Source organism: Harmonia axyridis, chromosome 3 (genome assembly GCF_914767665.1).
Source record: "Harmonia axyridis chromosome 3, icHarAxyr1.1, whole genome shotgun sequence".
In the NCBI taxonomy this organism is placed as follows: Eukaryota; Metazoa; Arthropoda; class Insecta; order Coleoptera; family Coccinellidae; genus Harmonia; species Harmonia axyridis.
The window spans coordinates 26,955,372-26,981,152 of record NC_059503.1 but is presented as its reverse complement, the minus strand read 5'-3'; the positions used below and the strand labels follow the sequence as shown (position 1 = coordinate 26,981,152).

Below are 25,781 nucleotides of genomic sequence, written 5' to 3'. Positions count from 1 at the left end.
AAAAATGAAAATGAACTCATGCAGTTTTTATGACAACACGGTAATTATCGGTAATTTTGAGGCACTTGTTCAATTACTTACGAGAATACCTTTATGATGCAGACACAAATCGACTAATATTTCGATGGCACTATGTTTACAAATACGTTAGCTTATTGTACTACTTCTACGATCTATTTATTTCGACTACCACTTATCGCTACAGTCATCTAATGCAAAATGGCGGAATTAAAGTTGTACAACTAAGTTGAAGATTTTCTGCTCTGGTCTTGAAGAAAAACATGAAAGTTTGGTTCAAAATACTTTCATTTCACGTTAATTTACTACGTTATAAATCGTTTCATGAAGGAAATTGTTTGATATTTGGAAAAAAATACATATTTGTCGTGAGAACTGTATCTTTTTTTCGTATCCAATATGGCCTGCCTTGGGCAAGGCCAGGGTCTGAATGAACAAACTAGCAAAAGCTCATAACTTCTTTCCAAACCGCAGTGATGTTAGTTTCCGGCCGGTCAGCTCCAAGCATGGGTATTTCCACCACGGTCAATATCGTATATGACTTATCGTGAAGATTGTGAAAGCTTGTTCTCAAATTGGCTGAATTTTTGATATGTGATAGTCCAAGTCATTCCAAACAAAAAGTTCAATAGGCAAAAAATTTCTATATAGAATAGTTTCCACGCTAGAGGCCCCTGAAAACTCTCATTTGTTCACCTTTGTTAAACAATACAAAACGATATCCTGGATAATTTTCAATATTCGGAATAGTGAAGATGTGAACAGCCATTAATATGAGATACTATCAGAAATATTGTTCATTGGTGTTGTTACATTTGGTTAATTATACAGGTTGTTCCAACACTTACAATTTTTGATGTTCAGTTATCTAAAAATATTTATGCATTTCATTCTACACCTTATTATTCATCACATCCGGAAAAAATACACAAAAAGCACAAAATATACTCGAAATGTTTCGTACTGAAAAATCTATCCATTTGCAGATTCATATCGTAAGAATACGTTACAATAAAAGATTAAAAAAAAACATTTTTTCAAGGGAGTTTTATAGAAAGATTTGTAATATTTCTTATCCTTTCTCATGCCTTGAAATCATGATTGTCGAAAAACATTTCGAAAATAACTTTCTTTTGAATAGAACACTCTGTGTATTTCTTCGAATGTGATATTGAATGAGATTCACGAACATTTTTTTATTGTAGATTACTAAAGCGATTTGAAACAATTCTCGAATAATTGCACTTTAAAAATTGTTTGTAGCTGGAACACACTGGAATGTAATAACACCGAAGAACAATATTTTTAATAGTATCTCATATTAAAGACTGTTCACATCTTGATTACTCAGAATAGTGAACATTATCCAGGATAAAGTTTTATATTGTTCAACATTGGAGAACAAATAAGAGTTTTCAGGGGATTCTAGCGACAAATCTAGCCGATAGATGAACTTTTTGCCATTAATTTTTCTGTTTTATATGATTTGGAATATGACATATCAAAAATTCAGCCAATTTAAGAGGAGGTCATTTTTTCTAATAAAGTGTGCGGTATCGGTTCTTATGGAACTCCTAAAAAAACTTATAAGTTCGTTTCTCCATTAAAACAGCTGATCACTCGTTTCGACAGCATGTGAAAATACTAGAAATAATAAATCAAAATTGATTAATTAACAAAATCCTGCAGTGATATGTCAGTGATATTGACGAAAAAAATGATTTTGATGGAAGCCGCGGTTCATTCTAGTGCTTTTCTCGAATCCTTTTGGGATGATATTGAATTAAAGTTTCCTCGAACCACCTCGATAAGATGTACGACGTTTTTTAATTTAACTGAATTTTGTCTTGATATAAGAAGTTCCGTCTTTTAGCCTCTGGATTTATTTTTTTACTTCTTTTCTGTATTTGGTTATCGACATCAAGCCGTTATTGGTCTTTCTATTTTAACAAATGAGAAAAGGCAGAGTTTCCGATATGCTTCAGATAACTGAACTTCTGACCTTCAACTAATATCAATTTCATACTCATAGAATCTAAATTCTTATCTTCAAGTTTCTAACAACAAACAAATATTAAGAACCATATTTACGTCAAACTTAGGGGACATACAAGGCAGTTTGACGTCTGTCATCGATGTACTTTTCACCTTGACACATAAAAGCCAACTAGGATCACAAACTACATTTCAATTTCACATTCTTTTCATTTGAAGATAAAATTCTGCATTTATTGTTATCTTTTGGGAATTACTCAATTTGAGAGGGCAAGTTAGAATGCTTGACGTTGACTATAAATAATAATAACAATAATGGCCTTCAATGAATTTGTTAAATGAAATGAACATAGAGAAGAAGGAGACATATACATAGTCGTACAACTTTGCTTTCGCCGTTTTTTCCGAAATTCGAGGATTTATTGTAAAAAACTGGTTATACATTTATAATTCAAAATATTGTCCATCGCCACTACTTTCTCCCATATTTCGGGCAGCGTACGAATCCTAGGTTGACAAAACTGGCCATCTTTTGAAGCGATCCACGAATTGATTCAATTTTCACTTCTTCATAAGACCGGAAGTGCTGGTCAGCCAGGCAGTGTGCCATTGATCGAAACAAGTGTTAGTCCGCGGGAGCAACGTCTGGAGAATACGGCGGGTGGGGTAGGACTTCCCATTTTAACGTTTCCAAGTTTGTCTTGACCACTTTCGTAGCATGGGGTTGAGAATTGTCATGCTGTGAAATCACTTAATTATGTCTCTCGTTGTATCGCGGCCGTTTGTCTTACGAGGTTCGGCTCAATTGCATTAATTGCGTTCGATTACGATCGATAATACATAACGCCTATGATCTTCTGCGCTTGGGAATATCGTAATGAACCCATTTTTCGTCTTCAGTCACAATTCAAAGCAGAAATCCCTTCCGTCTTTGTCTTGCAAGCAGCTGTTCCCAAGCAAACATACGCCGTTTAACATCTGTCGGCTTCAACTCGTAAGGCACCCAATTTCCTTGTTTCTGAATCATTCCCATGACTTTCAGGCGTTTTGAAATGTCTTGTTGCGTCACTCTCAATGATCCTGCCAATTCTTGTTGCGTTTGACGCGAGTCTTAATCCAATAATACCTCCAATTCTGCATCTTCAAAAACCTCTCTTCCACTTCCATGCTAGTCTTCGAAGACGAAATCACCGTTTTTGAAGCATTGAAAACACTATCGGCACGTTCTTCCATTAATAGTGGCGTCACCATAGGTATTTGAGAGCATTCGATGAGTCTCAGCCGTAGATTTGTTCATATTAAAGCAGAAAATTAAAACCTCCCGCAAATGACGAGAATTTGACTCGTGAGTTGACGTATTTAATCGAGAATAACTTTATGATGCAGACACAAATCGACTAATATTTCGATGGCGTTATGTTTACAAATAGCTAAGCTTATATTGTATGAAATTCACGATCTATTCATTTCGGCTACCACTTACCGCAACAGCCATCTATTGCAAAACGGCGGAAGTAAAGTACACCTAATATAATAACTCAAATTCAATTCAAGGGCGGAGCTTAGATGGGTTATTCACCTTCTATTCTTACACTCGAACCCTAAAAAAAAACTTGCTATTCTACCCAATTCATCAAGTGTAATCCTCCGAAATGTTTTGATTCTTCAACATAATAAGATGGGAATCGATGACTCTCGATGTAGCATCTTGACTTTCTCAAGGACAACACTTCGCCAAAATTCGAAGGGATCCAAAGGGAGGATGAACGTTCATCAAAGACGCCACCCTACAAGCTAAAAATTAGATTGTTCTGTTCGCGCGTTCACTAATTCTGGGAATGGGGGAGCAGAATTGGATTCAGCTCCGTAATTGTCTTTTTCCGCCTTTTTTTTCTTGGTGACATCATTATTTTCATCCGAGTAGAGTTATAACTCAAAATCATTCAACATTCAGGTGGAAATAATTTTCTAAGAGGATTTGAAAGACACTACCATAAAACATTCTGAGAGAAATTTTAATATGCGTCGTCACTAAAGAAAAAATTTCATACCGTTAACTCAAGTCACTATAGAGACCAAAGTTCCAATTTAAACTTCTTCTAAGTGGCTGCTATCATACACCAGTTTGTGTTGATCGTATTCACCTGTAACTTCGTAGATTTTCGATTTGGAAAATGCTCCAGATTTCTCCAATGCTCTTCCAGAAATGCTTACCTACTGTTAAGGGTTTCTCGTTAAAAGTCGAAAATGTGTTCTGCCCTAGAATAGTTATTTATAATACAAGTGCAGAAGGCATTATATTCTTCCACGAGTTCAAAATTCAAAAACGAGCCACGAAGTGGCGAGTTTTGGAATGAACGAGTGGTAGAATGAGCCTTCTGTACGAGTATTATACATTATTTTCTCTAATTCATTGCATTTTCATTGAAATTAATGAAATATTTCCATAAATATATTTTAGTGATTTTTGCATTGAAAAATGTTGGTTGGCAGAACTGATTTCTTTAAGGCAAATTGATGAATTGACAGATAAAGCCGTGGCGGAAAGTTCGAAGTACCAACATAGAATAATAAAATATTACCATAAAAACTGTGCGTTTCTGATATATTCTCGCACGATTTTGTTCTACAAGATGTGGAAGAATGAACGGAATAACCACAGAATTAGAGAAATAAATAACTAACTCTGTACTTATCGAATATACCGAAAATATCATGACTAATCGTGCCTTTGATTTCAACAATTATTTATGGAAGAAATGTTTTCAATTTGTCTCAATTTTTGAAATTTATATTACTTTCTGCTGCAATGAATTGAAATATTTGTTTGTGAACGATATGGGAGATTACATACTCTCAATATTGAAATGACAATACGAAGAAACAGATGCCCGTTTCATTGTTCTAGAAGCTTCAGTGTAATGAGCTGAAAACCTTATATATGGACTATTTAAAAAATTTTCAAATAACAGAATGACACTGTTTATTCTATCTTTTTGTTATTCGAACTTGAATTGACTTGAAATGAATAATAAAAATGTTTAATTATTATTAATTCCTGAACAGTTCACCGGACATCGTTTATGCTGTAGCTACATTTGTACAATATTAGTGATTGGTTCAACTTTATGGAAAAATTTTAAAATCAAAATATCGAGTCGACTCTGGAAAGACCTGTCATTCAATTCTTGGGAATTTTACTGACAGTTAACGAAATTGATTGCGTCGTAATGGCCTATATTTTGGAGCTTAGATAAAGTGTTTATTATTTAGTTGGGCAGATACAATAGCAGAATTTGAGGAAGGTTTACTATGCCTAAATCTTCCGTAAAGTGGAAGAACTAGACCGTTAACTAGACATACAGCAAATCAGATAATCGAAAGTGCCAAGAAAAAAATTTAAACTGATATACAGGTCTTTGAGAGAACTACTCAACTCACGGTGTTGAGGTGTTTCAAAGTCTACAATTTCCAGAGAACTGAAGAGAAGGATGTAGGATATCGTAGGAGAAAGAAATGACCAAAATGTTGGCTCGAATATCGAGATGTTGCTGTTCATTTTGCAAATATAAAAGTCATCGTCATGGATGATTAAGAGAACTTTACTTTACTTCGAGTAATTCCGAAATTGAAGGAAATGACAGATTTTACATTTCACAATATTTTACATTTCACAATAATTTACATTTCACAATTGTCTTGATAATGTGAATTTCGAGCAAAAGACCAAATTTGCTGTTAGAGTTTCAGTTTGCTGCTCGATATCAACTTGAGTAATTTCCAGGCCCAGTTAGATGCGAAGATGTGGACAGCCAAAGTTACATTCACAACTGCTTAACAAAATTGGTATATTTGATCCACCAGAAGCATGTTCAAGATATTATTACGTAATTGGAAATAAAAATATTGTTCATAAAAATTGCCCTAAAACCATGTTTTATTTTCAAAATTGAATGAAGGAATTTGGGCCAAAACTTTTGAGACATACATTACCACGATGATTTACCTAAGTAGCAGTACAATTGACTAACGAATATATATCTCGAAGTATGAGCAACTATTACAAGATTTGAGAATTTTACATCTTCATCTGGAACAACACCAGGTCACAATAGAATGATGTAGCTTCATTTATTATCCATCATGTTTGATTATGAAATGTTTTTGTTCAAGGACAAAATATGTTATTGAAAAACTAAAAACATCCTCTGGAAGAAAATAAAAACAAACAGAGCAATAAGTATGATAATCAATATAATATAGTGAAACATCTGGGTCTTGAACCAGAAACTGAAGGCATTCACCAGAAATGAATAATTCAAAAGTATCCTGCAATCTTGAAATGAAACCAATGAAAAATTATGTATCTGAATAACAACTGAATATGCAAGCAGCTAGGGTATATATTTTAACTATGACTGCTAAGAGATAAGAATGCGAAGACTATAATTTGAATATGTAAAACAAGCTTGAGGTTGAAAAGGTTGAACGAAACAGCATTAAAACGAAAGGTCACATAGATCGTTTACATTATTGTTTCGATAATAAGATATAAAAAAAATGTCTTAGAGCATTAGCAGCACAAAAGGACATTTACACCTTAATGGATTTAAAACGCTTATTTGTTCATTATTACTGGTTTTTCATTGAGCTTCGCCCTCAATAATTTCCTACACTTAGAACCATTTTCCTCAGGTCATGAAGCGTCTACGTCATCTTTATGTAATTCATACTTGTTCTTTTTTTTGACCCATGTAAAAGGAGTCATTTGTTAGAGTATATTCATTTTCAATTTATCATTTGTGATTATGAACCCTTGTTGTCGCATTTATCCTCAAATACAAGTTAAGATGAAGTTCTTATTTGTTGTGATTTTTCTAGTCACGTAATTCTCTTTCCTTATCGTTGATGGTGTTTTGTTGTTGCCTGTAACGAGAGAGATAAAGACAGGATCTTACGGGCATGAAAACAAAACTCCAATAACATACCAGAATCATTATCAGAGGTTACAGTGCGTCATCTGCTGACCTACGGTCTAATTGTCGTCTGTTATTGATAAGCTATATGTAATGCAGGAGTAAGTTTTTGAATTTCACCAACGCATGCCTCAAAAGTAGGATTTCTTTGAACAATTTTAAAAAGAAAACATTTTCCGTGAATCTTTCACGAAAGGTTCATTATTAACAAAATTTTTATTTTAAATTGGTCCATGGTGTTCAAAAGTAGAGTGTCTTCTTGGTACGTCTCGCAACAAGTCTTGGACCGTTTGAACATAATATTCCAAATTTCATTAAAAATCAACCGTCCAATTGTTGCTTGTTGTCCACTTCCCTGCCTTGATTATATATATAGTTTTAAAGAAAAATAGCCTAAAAATCTTCAATTGGCCGAGCCTGCAGAAAATTTAAGGACTTGTCGTTTTTCAGAAAAAAGGTATGTGAAAATTCATACAATTTTGAGTGTCAGGTGCATATTGATTAGAAGTCAACATAACATCATTTTGAGAATGATAGTGGATAAAATTAAGCAATTTTGTTGAGCAGTTGTGAATTTAACTTCGACTGTCCATAGCTTGGCCTAATTTATTCCACATAAGGCCTAGAAATCCAACTAAATTTCGCGCACTGAATTGAAACTTCACTGAATTTGACCTTTTGCTTGAATTTGTCATTGTTTGGACCATTTTCGATATTGCTCGTGCACAATTTGTCGTTTCCTTAATTTCGGAATAACTCAGAGTGAAGTGTTTTTCATCATCCATCACGAACACTTTGTTATTCGCAATATGGCCTCAAAGCACGGCAACATATCGATATCGAGCTAACTGACTGGACGTATATTTTGGAGTGTTTGATTGTCTCAGTCTTTATTTGTCGGAAATTCATCTTGATGATTAAAAAAGTAAAATAACTTATTTCCGCTTTATAATTTTATATTTTGGACATTTCTTTCTCTCACACTATGACCTCTTCTCTTTAGTTCTCTGAAAATTGCATCCTTGGAAACACCGTATCGACACGATAGTTTTCTCAATGAATTTCCAATTTTATTCTTGTCACCTTCGATGGACTGATGTCCATTCAACAGTCTAAGTTTTTCACCTTGCGGAAAATGTAGGATCTAGGCATAGTAAACCTTCAGCCTATTCGTCCGGTTTGTTGGAAGACACATTGTCAACAGTCTAAGTCTTCCACTTTGCGGAAAATTTATGATTTAGGCATAGTTAACCTTCAGCCTATCCGTCCAGTTTGTGGGCTGACACACTGACGACCAAGAATGTCAAAGCAAAGCGCATCTTATTGGAGATCTTCCTCTAGGACCTAGAGTCTAGGTCTTATCCTCTAGACTTTACTCTTAACCACAGGGTTTTAATCTTTTCCGCTCGTTCTTCTGGCTATGTGTCCGAAGTATCCGAGAAATGCTTTGTTGGTTTTGTCCAGCAGGCGCTTAAGATTTGTGATTCTTGTAGAAGAAAAGCGTTTGCTCTATGTTCCACCAACGACCAACGAATTCGTTTGTATACCCAAAGTTCGAATGCCTCAATTTTTTTCTTATTTATTTTTTAAGTGTCCACATTCTGCTATTGCACAATATATCTTTCTCCGCGAAGCAATCAATCTTCAAAAAGTCGAGCATTAGCTAGGCATCTGCCCAACTAAATTATAATAGTATATTCGAAAAAAATGAAAATTTTTTGAATGATCTAGGAAGAAATTTTCAAGCAGATCCACAAGAGATCTAATAATGTCAAAGAACTAAAAAAAAAAAACAGAGAATAGAACCATACAAAATAGATGATAGATGATAACCAAGTAATAATGATGATTAATATGTTGCTTACAGATCTATGTATGTGGCTTTTCTTTCAAAATAAAGATTATTATTATTATTATTTTAAAATAAGCTGTAGAATGAGTTCTTATTCCAACACGAATGCATGAGTGCCTTCTGCGACGAGTATTAGATGATATTTTCTCTATTTTAGTCAAGTTTTGTGAAATTTAATGAAAAATTCAGATTATACATTTTAGTGACACTTCTATTGTATCTTGGCAGTTGGTGTGACTGTTCCGAAAATTGAAAGATTACGGAATTTGAATCGTACTTTTCGAATTTTGTAATAATTCATAATTACGCATTGAATTCGTGAATTAAGAATTGAGAGAAATTGCGAATAATGTGCAAATCATTTCACTACATCCAAATTATATTATATTGACAATTGACGTGTGTCGAAATATAATAGTCGGAAGTCAGTGTAGACAAACACAAAACGAAAAATATAACTGAAAACAATGCTGTAATGAGTTAATTACAGAACTGTTTTTAGTACTGTAATGAACTATAATTACGATACTGAAATAGAGAAACACATTTTCTAAGTTCCAATTTATAAATTTTTTCTACGTAATTGATTTCGTGAACAGAACTGTCATTAAAATGAAAAATCATTGAATGACTGTTATACTCAAAGGCGGCTCAATATTTTGAATTTTTTCATACAGCTGAATTTTGTTCCTGAACTTTTGAGAAGTACGTTAACAGGCTCTCTGAATTGTAGAAAGCCTTTTACTTTATGTTTGTTCAATATCGCTATCGAGGCAGCTATAAACAAAATTAAAAATAATACAAAAGGTGTAGTAGCCATCAAATTCATTCTATTTGTATAGCCGATTATACATATACATAGCACTAATAGTCAAATTTGAAGATGATATGACACATATACTGAATTGTTGAGCTACAGAATACAAATTGAAGGTTAATGGCAAAATCTTTATTTTATAGGAAAATTGGGTAATTGTTCTCTCATATTCGTCTTGGAAATTTTTACTTCTGATTACGCGATGTTCATTTGAATGTCATATAATTATCTATTCATCTAACATCAAATTTTGAACGAATGATCGAATGAAAAAAAAAGGGTTTTTCCATCAGTGAGTCGTTTGAGATCATTCCCGAATAAAAATTCGAAAATTACTGATATTCAGACAAATTGAAAGAACGATCACTTCAGAAAACGAGTCCTTTTTGAAAACGATCCCAAGTGAGATCGTAAGTAGTATTAAGTATTTGTGTTGGTATCCTGGTCAAAAAGACGTATGTAATTCCCTGCTTTTTGAGCCTTGGCTTTATATTCGCTTGAGAGGAAAGTTCGTTTTATAGGAAGCGGTGACAATACCAATCCTCTGTGTAGGTTTTCATCTATTTCTCTCTCAACCAATGACCAACGAGCAGAACCTGTCACATTCTCAACAAATTGATTCTATCCTCGGACCAGTCGTTCGCGGTTTCAAGGGAACCCTCCGTAATTAAAACATTCGTGAAACAAAAACGACCGAGACCTTTCTAAAACGCCAATTATTAAGGTTTCAGTTCCTAATCTCAACAATGGCCGACCATCATGGACATCGTTCGAAGGTATCCCTTTCTTTTCCTGTTAATTGCCGTTTGTTATTCAACCTTCGGCCTATCTTCGATTTGAATATTCGCCCGGTCGAACGAACGGAAGGTTGACCGGTCCCTCTTCTGCTGTCTGTCGAGAGACGAGAGAGAGCGGATACTGAGGTGATGCTGCCGAATGGGGAGATGATCTGTCACCTTTCAGCGTGTCATCTACTTCTGGAAATTCCTCGAGATTAGATCGTGTAGGATCATATTTGAATTATTCTGACATCATCAAGAAGAAAATTCTTTTTACGCTGACGGATGCTGGGATTCTTACGGATGTATGTTATCTTAGTGAGATTAAAATAAGATCTTACCATAATAGTTGAAATATCATTTTCGGTATATACAGGATTTTCCTTGTTGAAGCCAGGGATTATGTGGTAATTTGTTCTAATGGTCTAAGAGGGCTTGGATGACAGACTTATGTCATGGTATGAAAGCTGAGTTTATGACGTTTCTGTTGTTATATTATCGTGGTTAAGATGCATAGAAAACCTGGTGTGACAACGTCTTTCAGACAAAACGGGAGATTTTTCAGATTTATATCTACTTGATTTCGATATATCGCGTCTGTTTCAGATGGTGCATACATCCTTTATATTTGACATTTCTCTCGATTCTCAGCTCTCGTGACCTTTGAGTATAGAACAATAATATTTTATATTATATGCTCTTGACAATCTTCTATACTTTGTCATTATATTCCATTAATTTCATTAAAAAATCGATAGGAACTGAATTGTGATTTATTGTGAAAGTTTGCAGTCTCTAAAATCAGTATTTCATTTTTAAACGGCGCCAGACAGATAGCGGGAATTCGAACATTTTTGAAAAGCGTCACTTTACAGAACTCTGGTCAAGCAGAATACTAAAGCAACAGGTGGACTATCTCAAAAAGTCTAAAAGAGAATCGAATCAGGGATTCCACCAGGGAGTCTATGCATCTTAATCGTGGCTTTGACTTGTAGCGAGTGTTAAAAATGCATAAAATTGTGATATAATTACGTACTAAGTATAAAAGCTGAAATTTATATACATATGCTATTCGGATAACTTCCAAAAGATTTTTCCGCAAATCACATAAACCTTGGATAGTGCAAACCCCTCGCCAGACACTACCAAAATTGATATATTTCAGGGCTGAAATTCACATAAGGCAAGTATTAGGCATTGGGGAAATATTCTTTTTGCACGACTTTCGTAAGTTTGTTGCTAGTTTGGTAGAATATTTTTACTGGTTGATTAACAGAACAGTAAGTGAATCATTTATTACCGTTCAGCGAGAATGACTAATATCTTCATTGAAATAATGAAATAATTCACAAACAATTTGAAATTAATATTTAATGTGAAAGTACACCTGATCGCTGATTATAGATTTAAATCTGTGATAAATGCGAAAATAAACTGAAGTTGAACATATAACGCTATTTTCTCTTCTCACTATTATTAGAGTATTCAGTAGGAACTCTTTCCCTCTAGCTATGCTGATTGCTAATTTTTAGTGGTATTAGGTATGTATAATATATCAGGGCTTCCTAGTAGGTATACAATTCTGCTTCCGCCGTTTGTAATAGTTTTAAGATTTTGCTTTATCTGAGTAAATCTGCGGCTGAGGCTCATCAAATGCTCTCAAATACCTATGATGAGGCCGCTATTAGCGAAAGAACTTGCCGAGAGTGGTTTCAACGCTTGAAAAACGGTGATTTTGATGTCGCGAACACCAGCATGGCGGTGGAAGAGAGAAGATTTCCGAAGATTCAGAATTGGAGACATTAATTGATCAAGACTCGTCCCAAACGCCAGCATCATAGCAGGATCATAGGGAGTGACGCAACAAGCCATTTCAAAACGCCTGAAAGTTATGGAAATGATTCAGAAACAAAGAAATTGGGTGCCGTACGAGTTGAAGCCGAGATATGTTGAACGGCAAACAAACGCTGTTCAACAGCCGTTGAACAGCTGCTTGCAAGGCAACGACGGAAGGGATTTCTGCATCGTATTGTGACTGAAGACGAAAAATGAGTTCATTACGATAATCTCAAGCGCAGAAAATCATGGGGATATTCTGGCCAATCCGAATATTTATGGTTCCAAGGTCATGCTCAGTATTTAGTGGGACTAGCTCGGCGAAGTGTATCATAAATTGTTGAAACCGACTGAAACAATCACAGGCGATCGTTATCGATTGCAATTCATGCGTTTGGGTCGAGCATTGAAAGACAAACGGCCGCAATATAACGAAAGACATGATGATGATTTTACAGCATAACAATGCTCGACCCCGTGTTGCGAAAGTAGTCAAGACATACTTGAAAATGTTGAAATGGGAAGTCCTTTCCCATCCATCGTATTCTCGAGACGTTGCTCCCTCGGACTATCACTGGTTTCGATCAATGACACACGTTCTGGCTGAGCAGCACTACTCTTATGAAGAAGTGAAAAATTGAATATATTCGTGGATCGCTTCAAAAGATGACCAATTTTTTCAACGTGGGATTCGTACGCTGCCCGAAAGATGGGAGAAAGTAATTGTCAAGCGATGGACAATACTTTGAATCATAAATGTATAGCCAGTTTCAGAATTTCGGAAAAAACGGCGTAAGCAAAGTTGCAGGACTATGTACCAAGAACAATAATTAGTCATTCAAAAATATTCAATAGTTTTTCCATTTCGTTGTTCACCTCAAAATTTAAAAAGAAATGGCCTACGTCAGTTCCAACCAAGAAATTAATGATTATCTATGATTAATGCTTTCGAGTTGGCATTACCTGCAAGAGATCCATACAATCCAATGTTTAACTTGAGAAGGTACTGAGTACCACTTAATTACTAGAGTAATTTACTAATGTGAGACTTAATTTGTGTATCAAACATTTGTAACTTGAAAATATCCCTATCGATTCACATCCTTCATGTTAACGATGATGACCACAATCGATGAACTGTCTCGATGGTCGTAAATATTGAATGTACATTATAAATAAATTCCACTAGCAAAGGTCATCTGGTACGAATGGCATTAAAACACGATTTTCTGTTCTAGCCGCCAGCATATGGCAGGACAGCGCCGGCTGCGGGTGCAGAAAGGCCAGAGCCCCCAAAATCGGAGACATACCCAGGTAAGAAGAAGAAGAATGCTGAATTTAATAAACGTCGCTGAATAATAACTGGTTAAATATGATTGTCGTAAAATGATAATGAGTTAAACTGAATGAAATAGACCGCAATTAAAATTTCAATTTGGAAAATGATTGCTACTATTTAGAGAATCGATTATTCTTAGATTAGATACGGTGTGAAATTGCGAAAAATTCAATTATATATATTCGATTACTTTCGGTGAACCGAATTTGTATTATATAAGGTAACTAGCGTTCATTTGAATTCGTGGTCATGAGCGCTGTGGAGACTTTAGAGTGGATTTTTTGTGATTACAAGTAGCGCTTAGCTTGTACCATATTGCTAATATTTGTTTACATACTTCGAATTTGGGAACAATATATGGTACAAGTACAAGCTAAGCGCTACTTGTAATCACAGAAAATCTAATTTCTCCACAGCACTCTTGACCACGAATTTAAATGAACGCACGATATTTCATAATTTTGTGTCAAGATTCGTGAAACGTAGATACTTATAATAGTCGAAAATGGGGATATTCATTTCATAGAACTATTTCCGAAAATGAATCATTTGAGTGTTATAGAACTCGGTTTTTTGGTGCTTCGAAACTATATGGGATATCTTCTAGTCAGGTTATCCCAGACGCGTAGTTTTATCAACAGAATTATGAATCGTGAGGGTAAAACTATTCTAATATATTAATCTTCGAATTAAATTAAATGAGATATGATTATTTCAAAAATTTTTCATTCAGAGACATGGATTATAGGAGGTGTAATTCTTTTTTTGTAAAATAAATAGATTTGAAGTTCGTCATCAAATTCTGTTCTGTCTGTTCGTCCGTCTAAGGGTAGGTTAATTGTCAATATGACATTTCAAAATGTTGTTTTTCCGACAATTTCGAAACGAATTCTACCGAAATAAAATCTTTCATCAATATGTGACATAACAATTTTAAAATCCGTGCAGAATTTTACGTTGATCGTGACACCCGAACCACAGAAATTCAAGAAGGATATCGAAAAAAAATTAATCAATATTTTCGTGACCAAAAAACCGATGGAGTTTTTGGTTGTGAATTTAAAATAATAAATTCAAATTCCGTGCAAAATTTCAACCTACTCACATAATTAGAATGATAGAAAAATTGAAGAGGTATAGTATTGGAACAAAAATAATCAATATTTCCGTATTAATGATCCGATCAGGTTGATATTTTGTATTGTATGTATAAAGGATGTTCTAAATTGGTGGTACAAACTAAAATCCAGATTGCTGGGATAATTTTAATGACAAAAATTCTATAAACATGGGGCTGTAAACGCTTTTCGAGATACAGAGGGTTTTATAAGTTTGATTTTTTCCTCATAGGACCTTCTCTTCACAAGATATTCAACTTAAATTTGGCATAGATATTCAAATTTGAAGTTTTCATCATGTGATGTGGTACTTTTGAACGCAAATCTACAGGGTAATATTTTTTCTAGAACAGTGCTCGCTTCTTTTCTCCAAAACTTTTCTTTGGAAGACCACTGATATTTTGAAAAAATTCAAAAAACTTTTCTACATTTCGTTTTATTGTAGTTTTGTCGTATCTACAACCGATTTGGAGAAAAAATTTCGAGCAATTATCTGGTAATCCTAAAGAAAATACAAATTATTATTAAAGGTCTAGTTTGTAAGCTGTGATGATTAAATTCATAATAAATTTTGATACTTATTTACCCAATCTGTAGCGAAAATTAATAAAAATTTGATAAACTTGTTTAATCGTCACAAAAAGTGAGAACTACAAGAAACACCCTGTATTTCGAAAACGAAGCGTTTGCGGACATATATTTAGAGAACTTTTTCTAAAAATTATCTAAGGAATCTCCCATTTTCCTTATACCTCCAATTCAGGAACACCCTGTCTAGAATAATAGTTTTAAGCATGGTGCAAAATTTCGTGATTATATGCTCTATCATAACTATTAACCATAGCAAGTTCAAGCGGAATATCGAAAAATAATCTAATATTTCAGTAACAACAGATCCGTCTGAGTTTAGATCTTTCGAGTTTATTTGGAATATCGAAAGGAGTGAGGAGAGCACTGACAACTAGTGAGAGTCTTTTGAGCGTCCGTTCATTCAGTCGCGTATGACTAGGCAGTGATGTGCATCAAAGTCCTTTGTTATCTAGCTACGCCATTGTTTTCCACGAATTTTTGGGATGAAATTATGTACAAAAAAATCATGATCAGAACTTTTCGAAACATTGTAAAGTTAAACATCTGATAAAATTTCAATGAATTAGTATTCGAATGAAAAACTACACCACGTGATTAATTTCATATAGATATCTTTATGGGTTGTCGCCCAATAAATAAAGTTAATTGAGGTGTAAATAAACAAAGAAACAAACAACTAAAATAATAATATATTAATAATTTCAATAATATTTTTCACAATCTCGGGGTTTACGTATACATGATATTCGGGACCAAGATAAATAAATACACACAATATCCAGAGTTTCGCGTTAATATCACGAATAGTTTTTCTTACTGTACACTTCGTGACATTACGGTTTTTCAGTAGACTAAACGATGATTATTGAACGAAGCATGGGCTGACAAAAAATACACATGTTTACCGACATATATGACACAAAACTGATCGTTCATCTAAACATATGAAACATGCATGACGAATGAATTTAATAATTCAACTATTACTGGGTGTTCTTAATGTTCTTATTTCAATTTAATGAAGTTTCCTGATTCCTTGGCTACGAGTAGAATTCGAATGAATATCTTTGCTTCTTTGCCGACACTTTCAGACGTTGAAGAATAATTACAATTCTTGGCACGTAGGTCTTTGAAACGATTTTCATATATTGAAATGGATTTTATTGAAAGATATATCTTCAACCAATCAATCAGATGCTGAAGGCTTTTACGGCCGGATTGTTCAACAGAATTGAACTCAGCTTTGTAGCCGTGGTCTAGTTTTTCGACTGACGTTTGGCTTATCACTGCAGTAAGCATCTTCAGAGGTTTTTAAGTCATAGATCATAACTTGACAATGGATTTCTCCGATCTGAATGTGATATCCATAATTTATCCAACCAAAAGAAAAAGACCACCAAGTGCTATGAACTATTGGTGTTCCTTTTGTTATATTGATTGATATTTGTTATATCTCGATGGCATCCATATTCATTCGTGAATCGTGTGTACTTAGTTTTTCTTAATATTTGAGAGAATTTTTGTCTTTGAGAATAATATGTTGTGTGGGTGGACTTGATTGTTTTTTACTCAGGAAATACAGTTATTTACATTGAAATATTTTTACTCATATATCATCTGAGACAATTTGGTGTATGTGAATTGCAATACCTACAAGTTTTCAATCGTACTTCAATATCGTCTATTAACTCGACCCCATCATTTTTCAATCAATTCTGGCAATCTACTCACTAATAGAAACTTTCAAATCTGTAAGAGTTTGGATTTCTAGAAATGTTCAACATCTTTAAGGTAGCTTCTCAAGAACAAATCAAAAGGTGGCAGGTCTAGGGATTTTGAGGAACAGAGAATGTCACCAATATAGGTAGCAAGTTTCTTACGATATTCAAGGAGTCATGACCTGTGTGCAATGTTGCTCCATAGTCCATTCCATTGAAAGTGAACGTTTTCCATTATCTAATATTCCTTCATGTTGAAGCTGAGGAAGCTGTGGCAATAAATGTAGCTTTTTTAATGCTACTGTCAAAAAACGGGAAACTGCATACCTGTGACCCGTTGAAGGTGAAGAAGTCATTCGTGAATGTCTCTTGCAGATTTTCAAACCATTTCAGGGTTGTAGGACGTCCCATTTGATCGTTTCAAGATAAGTTTAGCAGCTTGCGACCAAGCGTTGTGATGCTAAAGAATCACTCAAGCGTGTCTCTGCTGGTATTGTGGCAGTGCTCGGCTCAATCGTATCAATGAAAGTCGATAACGTTCCCCAAGTAATGGTTTCAACAGTTCATAATGAATAACACCGACCTGGTCCCACCAAATACACAAAATAACCTTCGCAGCGTGAATATTCTGTCGGGGCGGCGACGTAGAAGCAGTTATAATGAATTTCTTTTCTTTGTTTGTTTTTCTTCTGTTTTTGAATCATTCCCAGTGGATTCTTTTGGAAATGGGTTGGTGGGTAACTCCTTATGCTGAAAAAAGTTCTTCTTGTGTTTGGCCCGGATCCTTATATCTCCAATTCGGCGTCTTTAAAGGTTTCTGGTCTTCCTTCACGCAGATGGTCGTGAACATCGAAATCACCGACTTTGAAGAGACGAAACCAATCACGGCATGTTGTTTCACTTAGAGCAACATCTCCGCAAACTTTTTGGAGGTCTCGATGCTCTTTGTCATCGTTTTCTTCGGATGTAAGAAGAAAATCAACACTTCCCGCAAATGACGACTATTCGGCACAAAATCAGACATATTCACACAACCAAAAGTAAATGACACCAAAAAATTGCACTTATGTGTTGAAATAGTTTGTTTTATAGGATGTTTCCATCATCTGAGCGGTTAGTTGTTACCGACGTTTCGGCAAACATTCGTCTGCCGTCTTCAGGGTAATGGTCCATGGTTCATGACATTTTGGATAGGTCAATATAGACCACCACTTATATGTATGGCATAAGTAGGTAAACATCGCTTGTCGTGCTATAGATTTGATTTTTGCCTGTAACCCGTTTACTTCCCCTGACATTACACTATGGCTGCATCATATGTTTAGGTTACTAATTTTGAATTCGAGTCAAGTTCTCCGAGTTTGGCAGATAAAAATTGAAATAAATCTTCAACAGAACGCTCAGAACTTACATAATGAAATCCTATCAATCGACATGTTGGTCATTGTGAAGGGCAGTTCATTTTGAATCTTGAATTTTTTATTCACAACAAAATCAACCTAATCGATTAATTCATTTTGTATGGTTTTAGATGTGTCAGAAAAAAAACTGATCTAATGTTAATATTGCAAATGCACGGTGAATAAAATAGTTTCATCAAAATTCATACTCCCATTATGTCAGTCGTACTTTTCATACTATGTATTTTGAAACCCCTGATTGGACCTCACCTATAGAAAGAGAGAGACAGACGGTTTATTGGTGTTCTTACAAATTCATGAGTTGCTTTCACAGGTCATAAGTCACAAAACATTTATTTAAATCTGGAAAATGTCGCTTTACTTCTTTAATTATGTATAATTTATCCTCACAAGAATGACCCGAAAAAAGTGTCTGATTCATTAAAAAAGCCACAAAATTAGAAGTTCTTCGAATATTTCCGATTCTTCTTCGAATTAAGTCGATTAACAAAATGAAAAATCTTTCCGAAAAAAGTTCACCCGAATACATAGGCAAACTTACACGAGACAGTCGAGACACAGTAAACGCTATCACCAAATCACAACAAAGCTAAAACTAACCCGATTTTTCGCTTCCTGATTAACTCGAACATAATAGAATAATTGCAGTTCTCCCTTTGGCCCTCTCGAGAAGACGATCTCGGATTGAGGCATGCCTCAAATTTGTTAAATTTATTATTTTTTAGAAGTCACCTTTAAAAAAATAATAGGAATATTGTCGATTTTTTGTCGCGTCGATGTAGACGCGCTAGACAAGGAAGCGTGTGAAGCATTCCTCGAACCGTTTATTTCTTAAAGAAGAAGTGAGATTTAGTATGGATATTATGGAACAGAGACCCAGTGCCGTACCGTATGATGTGAAATTGAGGATGAAATAGATCAAGATTGTAATTTCCAGAATTTATTTGGTTAAGCACTGCCTCATTAGAACAAACCGCTTCTGGTATTCATAAATTATAGAAGTCTGTTCCAAAATCATATAAAGATTATAATGAAATGTAATCCAAATTTCCATTCGTTAAAGAGAGAAAACCCTAAATCTTCCCCTGGCTCTCAAACCAATTTGGGAGCCGCCACTTATCAACCGGTTGAATTGTCGCATTCTTCTATAATTCCTGAGTGTCGTCGCGACGCCTGACGGTGTACGTCGTCGGCCCGCCGGCGCAAGCGTCTATTTTTTCCCGTCCAGAGAGTATGCATGATTAGATCAACTCTATCTGCGAGGATAATCTGTATACGACCCTCGACCCACATACTCCCGTTCACGGCCTTCTCTGATGAAGGGCCCGTTTGAATAACGTCGAGAGAAAACGTTGCATTTTAGTGAGAGTGAATTTTGAGTTTCGATTTTTCTATAGTATTTGGTGAGAAATCTTCATGTTACCCTCAATTTAATCTCGTCTCAGAATTGAACATCCCTTGAATTTGAATTCGAAGCTGATGTTTGTAGTCAATTCGGTGTTGCCTACGAGGCAAGTTACGAAGTATTGGACTAAGTGATTTCAAGAGAACAAATAGGCAAAATTCATGATTAAGCGAACAAAGTTTGGAATATTGGGTTCAACATTGAAGGAAAATGCAACGTAAGGAATATTTCACCTAATAAAACTTAGCACTGCCTCAAGTGATACCTCTAGTTCTATAACAGAAAATAAATTTCAACCATGAACTAGTCATTCTATTTTTTTTTAAAATGAGAAAAGCTTTGTCTTGGCTTCATTGATTCGCCTATTGCGTCTTTAAACATTGGTAACTCATTTCCTAATTATTTATAAAAAAAAACAAAGCAAAAGTGACAAATATGCAGTGTATGAGAACACCACTGTTATAATAACAACATACAGAGGACTGATCAAATATTCTATTGCTAAATTTTAGAAGGACCAAAAAAAAGATAATTATATTATTATGAAAAATTAATCAAATGGCCTTCAATTGACATTCTGAAAGCACTCTGCGATTGATTCCATTTTATATCAATGAAAACAGTAGGTTCATTTGCCAAACTAAACATACACGCAAGAGTGGATCTGGCGGTGCATGCAATCAACTGCAGATTAAACATAACTTGAACGTCTCTAGAATAATTATAACATCAAAATCATCATTGGTACAACTCATTAATTTTAGTGTTCAATGCTATTTTGGTAATAAACATTAAGAGTGAACATACTAAGTGATCTCTCGAATTTTGTGAAATCTAATATTCTTGTGGTATTCTTCCTTCAAGTTGAACATTTGTGTTAAATCCCTATACTTCATTGATTAATTATATCTTCTTCTACTTGCTGTAGGACTTGGTCTTGTTTGATATGTCATCTAAGCCCCTGTGTTCGTTCAATGGACATGGCTCACCATCCTCGACGTGCCGGTGCCCAGCTTACCATTTCCTGAAGTCCCGTTTCTCGCAGTGTGCCCTTATCCTTATTCTATCTCTGCGTGAGACCTTCCTTATAGTCCCCACTGCTCTCAGCACCTTAATTTCTGAAGTTCTCATTAGTCTTTTTGTATGTTATTTCTCAGCTCTTGGTTTGGCTGCGTATGTGAGCCTTACGCATACCTTATATATTCGGATCTTACTTTCCATGCTCATGCATTTGTTCCTCCATATTATATATCTCGATATTCTGGCCGCCTTGTTGGCTTGTGTCCTTACTTCCTCCATGGTATGTCTGTTATATGATACCTGTATTCCGAGGTAGTTGAAATTCATTACTTGGTTTATTATGTTTTCATCAACCATTAAATTATATTTGATGGGGCTCTTAGCTATAACCATTGATTGGGTTTTCATGTGGGATAACACCATGTTTGTTTCTCCGCTATTATGTTGAATCTATAGAGTAGGCGTTGGAGGTCATCTTCACTTTGTGCCATGGGAACTGCATCATTCGAGTAGCAAAGGATCCCCAGAGATTGATTTCCCATTTTGTTCAATGTTGGTATCTTTTGAGCCTTCTATTATTATTATTCAATCAAATTTAATTTAACATCAACTGGATGAACCAAAAAGGATCGATTTTTGTTATGTATATGATATGATTCACCTGAAATTCAACTGATTATTTTTTTACATATACAGTGAAAGCTCTCCTTGCGGACGTCTACCATAGGCGGTAAATTTTCTGGGAACTAAAATTTGTTGTGTTTTAACCCCTGTATAAGTGCAATAAATATTTTCATATATCTATACCTTACCCAAATCTCCGAAAAAAGGACACGTTGCTCTAATGAACAGATGTAATGATATGCATTTCCACTGGTCCAGTGTATCTGCAATTTTCCGTAAGAAGATGTGAAGCTCCAATAACCGGACATGTGCATCAAAATTAATTTCTATGTATATCTCCGTTATTTATCGACCCCGATGTCCCAATTTTTTTGTGATCGCGAAACACCATGCAAGTGGAAGCTTGGTTTCAGTTGAAACATAAATAAATAGAAGAAGAACGCGCATGAATACATTCAGCAAAAATGACGCCACGAATGAACTTTCAAAGAGATAATGGAGGTTGAGAATATAATTGATAAAGAAATGTTCTCAGTTCGTGAATAAGCTGAAAAGTTACTTAATTTTTTTAATTCAATGCTACCCCGTTCATTCTGTCACATCTTCATCTTGTATAACTCGCTACTTCGTAGCTCGTTTTTGAATTTTGAACTAGTGGAAGAATATCAATGACTTCTGCACTCGTGTTATAAATAACTATTATTCGATTGCGGACAATAGTGTATTGAAATAGTTTTTAACGGATTCATCCTAAGAAGAAAAAAAGATTGAATACATTCACAGGATTGAACGTCAAACAGAAGAAGAGCTCCTTGAGAAGTGAAGGATCCTAAATTGACAGATTATGTTATGATTGGTTTCCGGGGACAAGAAGTCAGAATAACCAATGTCGGGACCGTAAGTGGAGGCAAAAATTAGAGAAACTGCGAGCAATCTGGCATCTGATGGATGATTTAAAAAATGGCCTAGATATGGAAGATATGATATTACTTTTGAATGCATTTCTGGAGAAGGAACTGATGTGAATCAAGGAGATATTAATCACATTATGGAAAACGTTCTCGTATGTTGTTTGGTTATCAACCAGAAGATATTTAAAGTACATATAAAAGCGGACTCTTCTTCCGTGCACTAGTTTACAATATTTTTAAAACTTAAAAGATTACCAGTGGAAAACTATCCAAAGGAATATTAACAATTTTATTTTGTGAGTATGGCAGTATATGAAGAAAAACTGCTAGTTATCGGAAAAGCAAAACGATCTTCGAAAATGTTTCCGTTGATATTTTACGAAAACTTCCAAATTAAACAAAAATGGATGGAAAACACGAGATGTTACAAACGAATGGTTATTACAGTTGAATAGAAAAATGGGGTTTGAAACATATCGATATCTTGAATGTTTTTCTAACAGACGATTGTACTACTTTCAAGAAGGTCATTTCCAAAACTCCTCAATCAGAAGAAGAATGCGAAATTAGCACAAATTAGCATTTCGAATTCTGTTCGAGTCAATAACAAGACTTGAGTAAAGTGAATAATTTCATAGTTTTTTTTAATTTTATTTGCATTTTTAAATGAACAAGATAGCCATCATACAAATTCTAGAAAAACTAAACGATTAACTTTTTCATTTGTTATTAATACTCGTTAAACATAATACCTAAGTGGTTCTATTCGATATTTCAAAAAAATTTATACATATCTATGTTATACCATCATTAAAAGTAATAGCTTTTATACTTCCACTGATTCAAGTGGATTGTATGTAATATTGAGGGAAATAAACAAACCAATGAAAAACAACGGCTATCTTCATATACTAAACCTTTAGTCGGGTTTTGATCTTTAAGGTGTCTTAACCGCGGTATCTCTCTTATAGATTTATCCTGTTTGAATTTGAGTACGGATTCATCATGAGTTGAAAGCTATCCTTTGAGATGATTCTAATCTCAAATTTCGAGAATAATCGACATCGCGACGAATGATATAGAGTTTTGTTCGATAGACAAGCGATTAAAAAAGAATCCATCGACAAACCCATCAGGCGTCAAACCAATTTACCGTTATTGAATTCTTATCTTTACCAAAGCTCACCGAGCAATAATAATAGAGAAACAAGATCGATTTCAATTTTATACCAGAATCTTATTCCTGAGTGGAGAAATACCAAAGAATTCTTCAGAAGTTCGAATTCTCCTTCGCTTTCGAAAGTAGCGCGTGATCTCATTTCATGCGATGTGCATGCTTGAAAGTTGTTTCATCTTGCTTACGTCAGGACTTCAGGAGGTATGTTTGTATTAAAATGGGTTTAATATAAAGGGTACAATGAGGGGTTTCATTCTGATATAGAAAAAAAAATATCTTGAGATAAATCAATGGCTATTTATTTCATTGTAAAATGGAAGAAATGTCATTAACTATGGAAAACGATATTAGCTAAATGGCTGCCATGGTTAGGTTGTAGAACCATATCCTTCGGCTGTATGTCCTCAATAACTTCACGAATTCCATCTTCAAGGTATTTTCATGCAGAATTGTGATTGTGTCGTTGCTTGCGTGGCACGTAGCTCTGTTTTCTTAAGGAAAAACGTAGTCAATATAAATATCTTCCAATTCAGGTCATTAAATATAGTCAATCCCCAAGATAGACCAGGAATCGGCATACCTGGGTTTTCGTCAAATCTACCGGCTACAACTGACAATCTAGTTTTCTGTAAAGCAGTAGTTGCGTATTTTTCTGGGAGGATATTTCCGGCAATCTTCTGTTTATTTATCATGGAATTCTCCATGGAATCCTCACCAACTGTATTAGACTTTCATTCCCTATGCTAATCGATTCTCAACAAACCAGTTCCAGAATCAGAAGAGTCCTAGATGATGCGATGAGCACTAAAAACTTTGGCCGGTATACAAAGGATTTGACAAATTTTAAAACAAATGTATTAACACCCATAAGGTTGCAGTCCACATTTCCCAAACTACATCAACTGAAACGATTAATTCTACCCTGTTCATTCAATGTTGGCCATCGGAAGCTTCTTTTAGGAAATGGGAGGAGTATTCTTCACTGAGTCACTGTTTTAAACTTACATAATCAGCCCTGTTCTGTAACTCGAATAGTAACAAACAATTCTTCTATTATCGACAAATGTAATTCGTAATTGATATCCATAGTAATTCTATTACCAATTCTAAAAGAATCTGGTGCATTTCTATTCGATCCATACCATCTCTATTCGATTTGAACTTACATAATAGGGCAGATTGTATGTGAACACGTGTTGCTCTACCGATTACTGCTCCATTGTTACTGAAAACCAAAATAGCCGTTCTTTGAAAGTCGCTCCCCACCAAACCATGACTCACCATTTCTGAGTAATGTTCCTATTAAAGCTTAAATATTTTCTCATATTCACCTTGTATATTCTTCTACTTAAAAAAAAAATGAATTCATTATTTACGAGAAGAAAAGCGCTTATTATTCTCCATTGTTTTTGACAATCCAAATCACGAAACTTGGCATTAAACAATACTTCCACAGAAAAGAAAGTAATAAATAAATATTTCAGAATTCACTAGACGATTTAAAAGGGCTCTACTAGAGACGCTCGTAGAGATGCGTTTAGTACTTTCAATTCGAATAGTCACATTCAATTCAAAATAAGAAAAAATATTGTGCAAAATATCTGGGAAACGCTATTTTTAGTGACTCTTGTTTTTTGCGTAACGAGCAAATTGAGTATCGCAGAAACATACTAGTTACGAATAATGGTTCATTTCCTGACTGATTGCTGTTCAGCCTTATTCTATAACTTGAAATCGAATAGAAATGGATCGTATAGAAATGCACCGGAATCGTTTCGAATTGTTATTCTTCAACTCGAGTATAATTGCTATGAATATTAATTACGAATTACATTTGGCCATATTGAAGAATTGGATACAGAATCCCAATATTAACTGTGATATAAACTGTGAAACGTATAGTCAAGTGTTTTTATTTATTTTCTTTTATTGATATAGAATACCAAATTTGGACGCGATAGAAGTGAAACATTTCGATTTCTTAGATTACGATACGATTCGTTCATTTCGATTCGAGTTACAGAATCGGGCATTTTGTATTGCAAAATTTGAGGCAGATTTATGTTCGATATTTTCGTATTTTGCAATTTCGGTAATGCCTCAAAAAGTACTAAGAATGTTCAATGTAACGGCATAAACTGAAGTTGAGTGTTAATTTCAATGCTGGAATGATTGATTTTATTC

The 25,781-nt window shown here is 34.7% G+C and overlaps 1 protein-coding gene across 1 annotated transcript in view; it reads left to right on the top strand.

Moving 5' to 3' along the window:
• The window catches only part of LOC123675746 (calcium/calmodulin-dependent protein kinase kinase 1), a 77,131-nt gene that overhangs the window by 34,131 nt on the left and 17,219 nt on the right, over positions 1-25,781 (top strand). Inside the window, exon 3 of the mRNA XM_045611237.1 lies at positions 13,512-13,587. Within this exon, the coding sequence (XP_045467193.1) occupies positions 13,512-13,587 (76 nt within the window). The remainder of the gene's footprint in view (positions 1-13,511; positions 13,588-25,781) is intronic.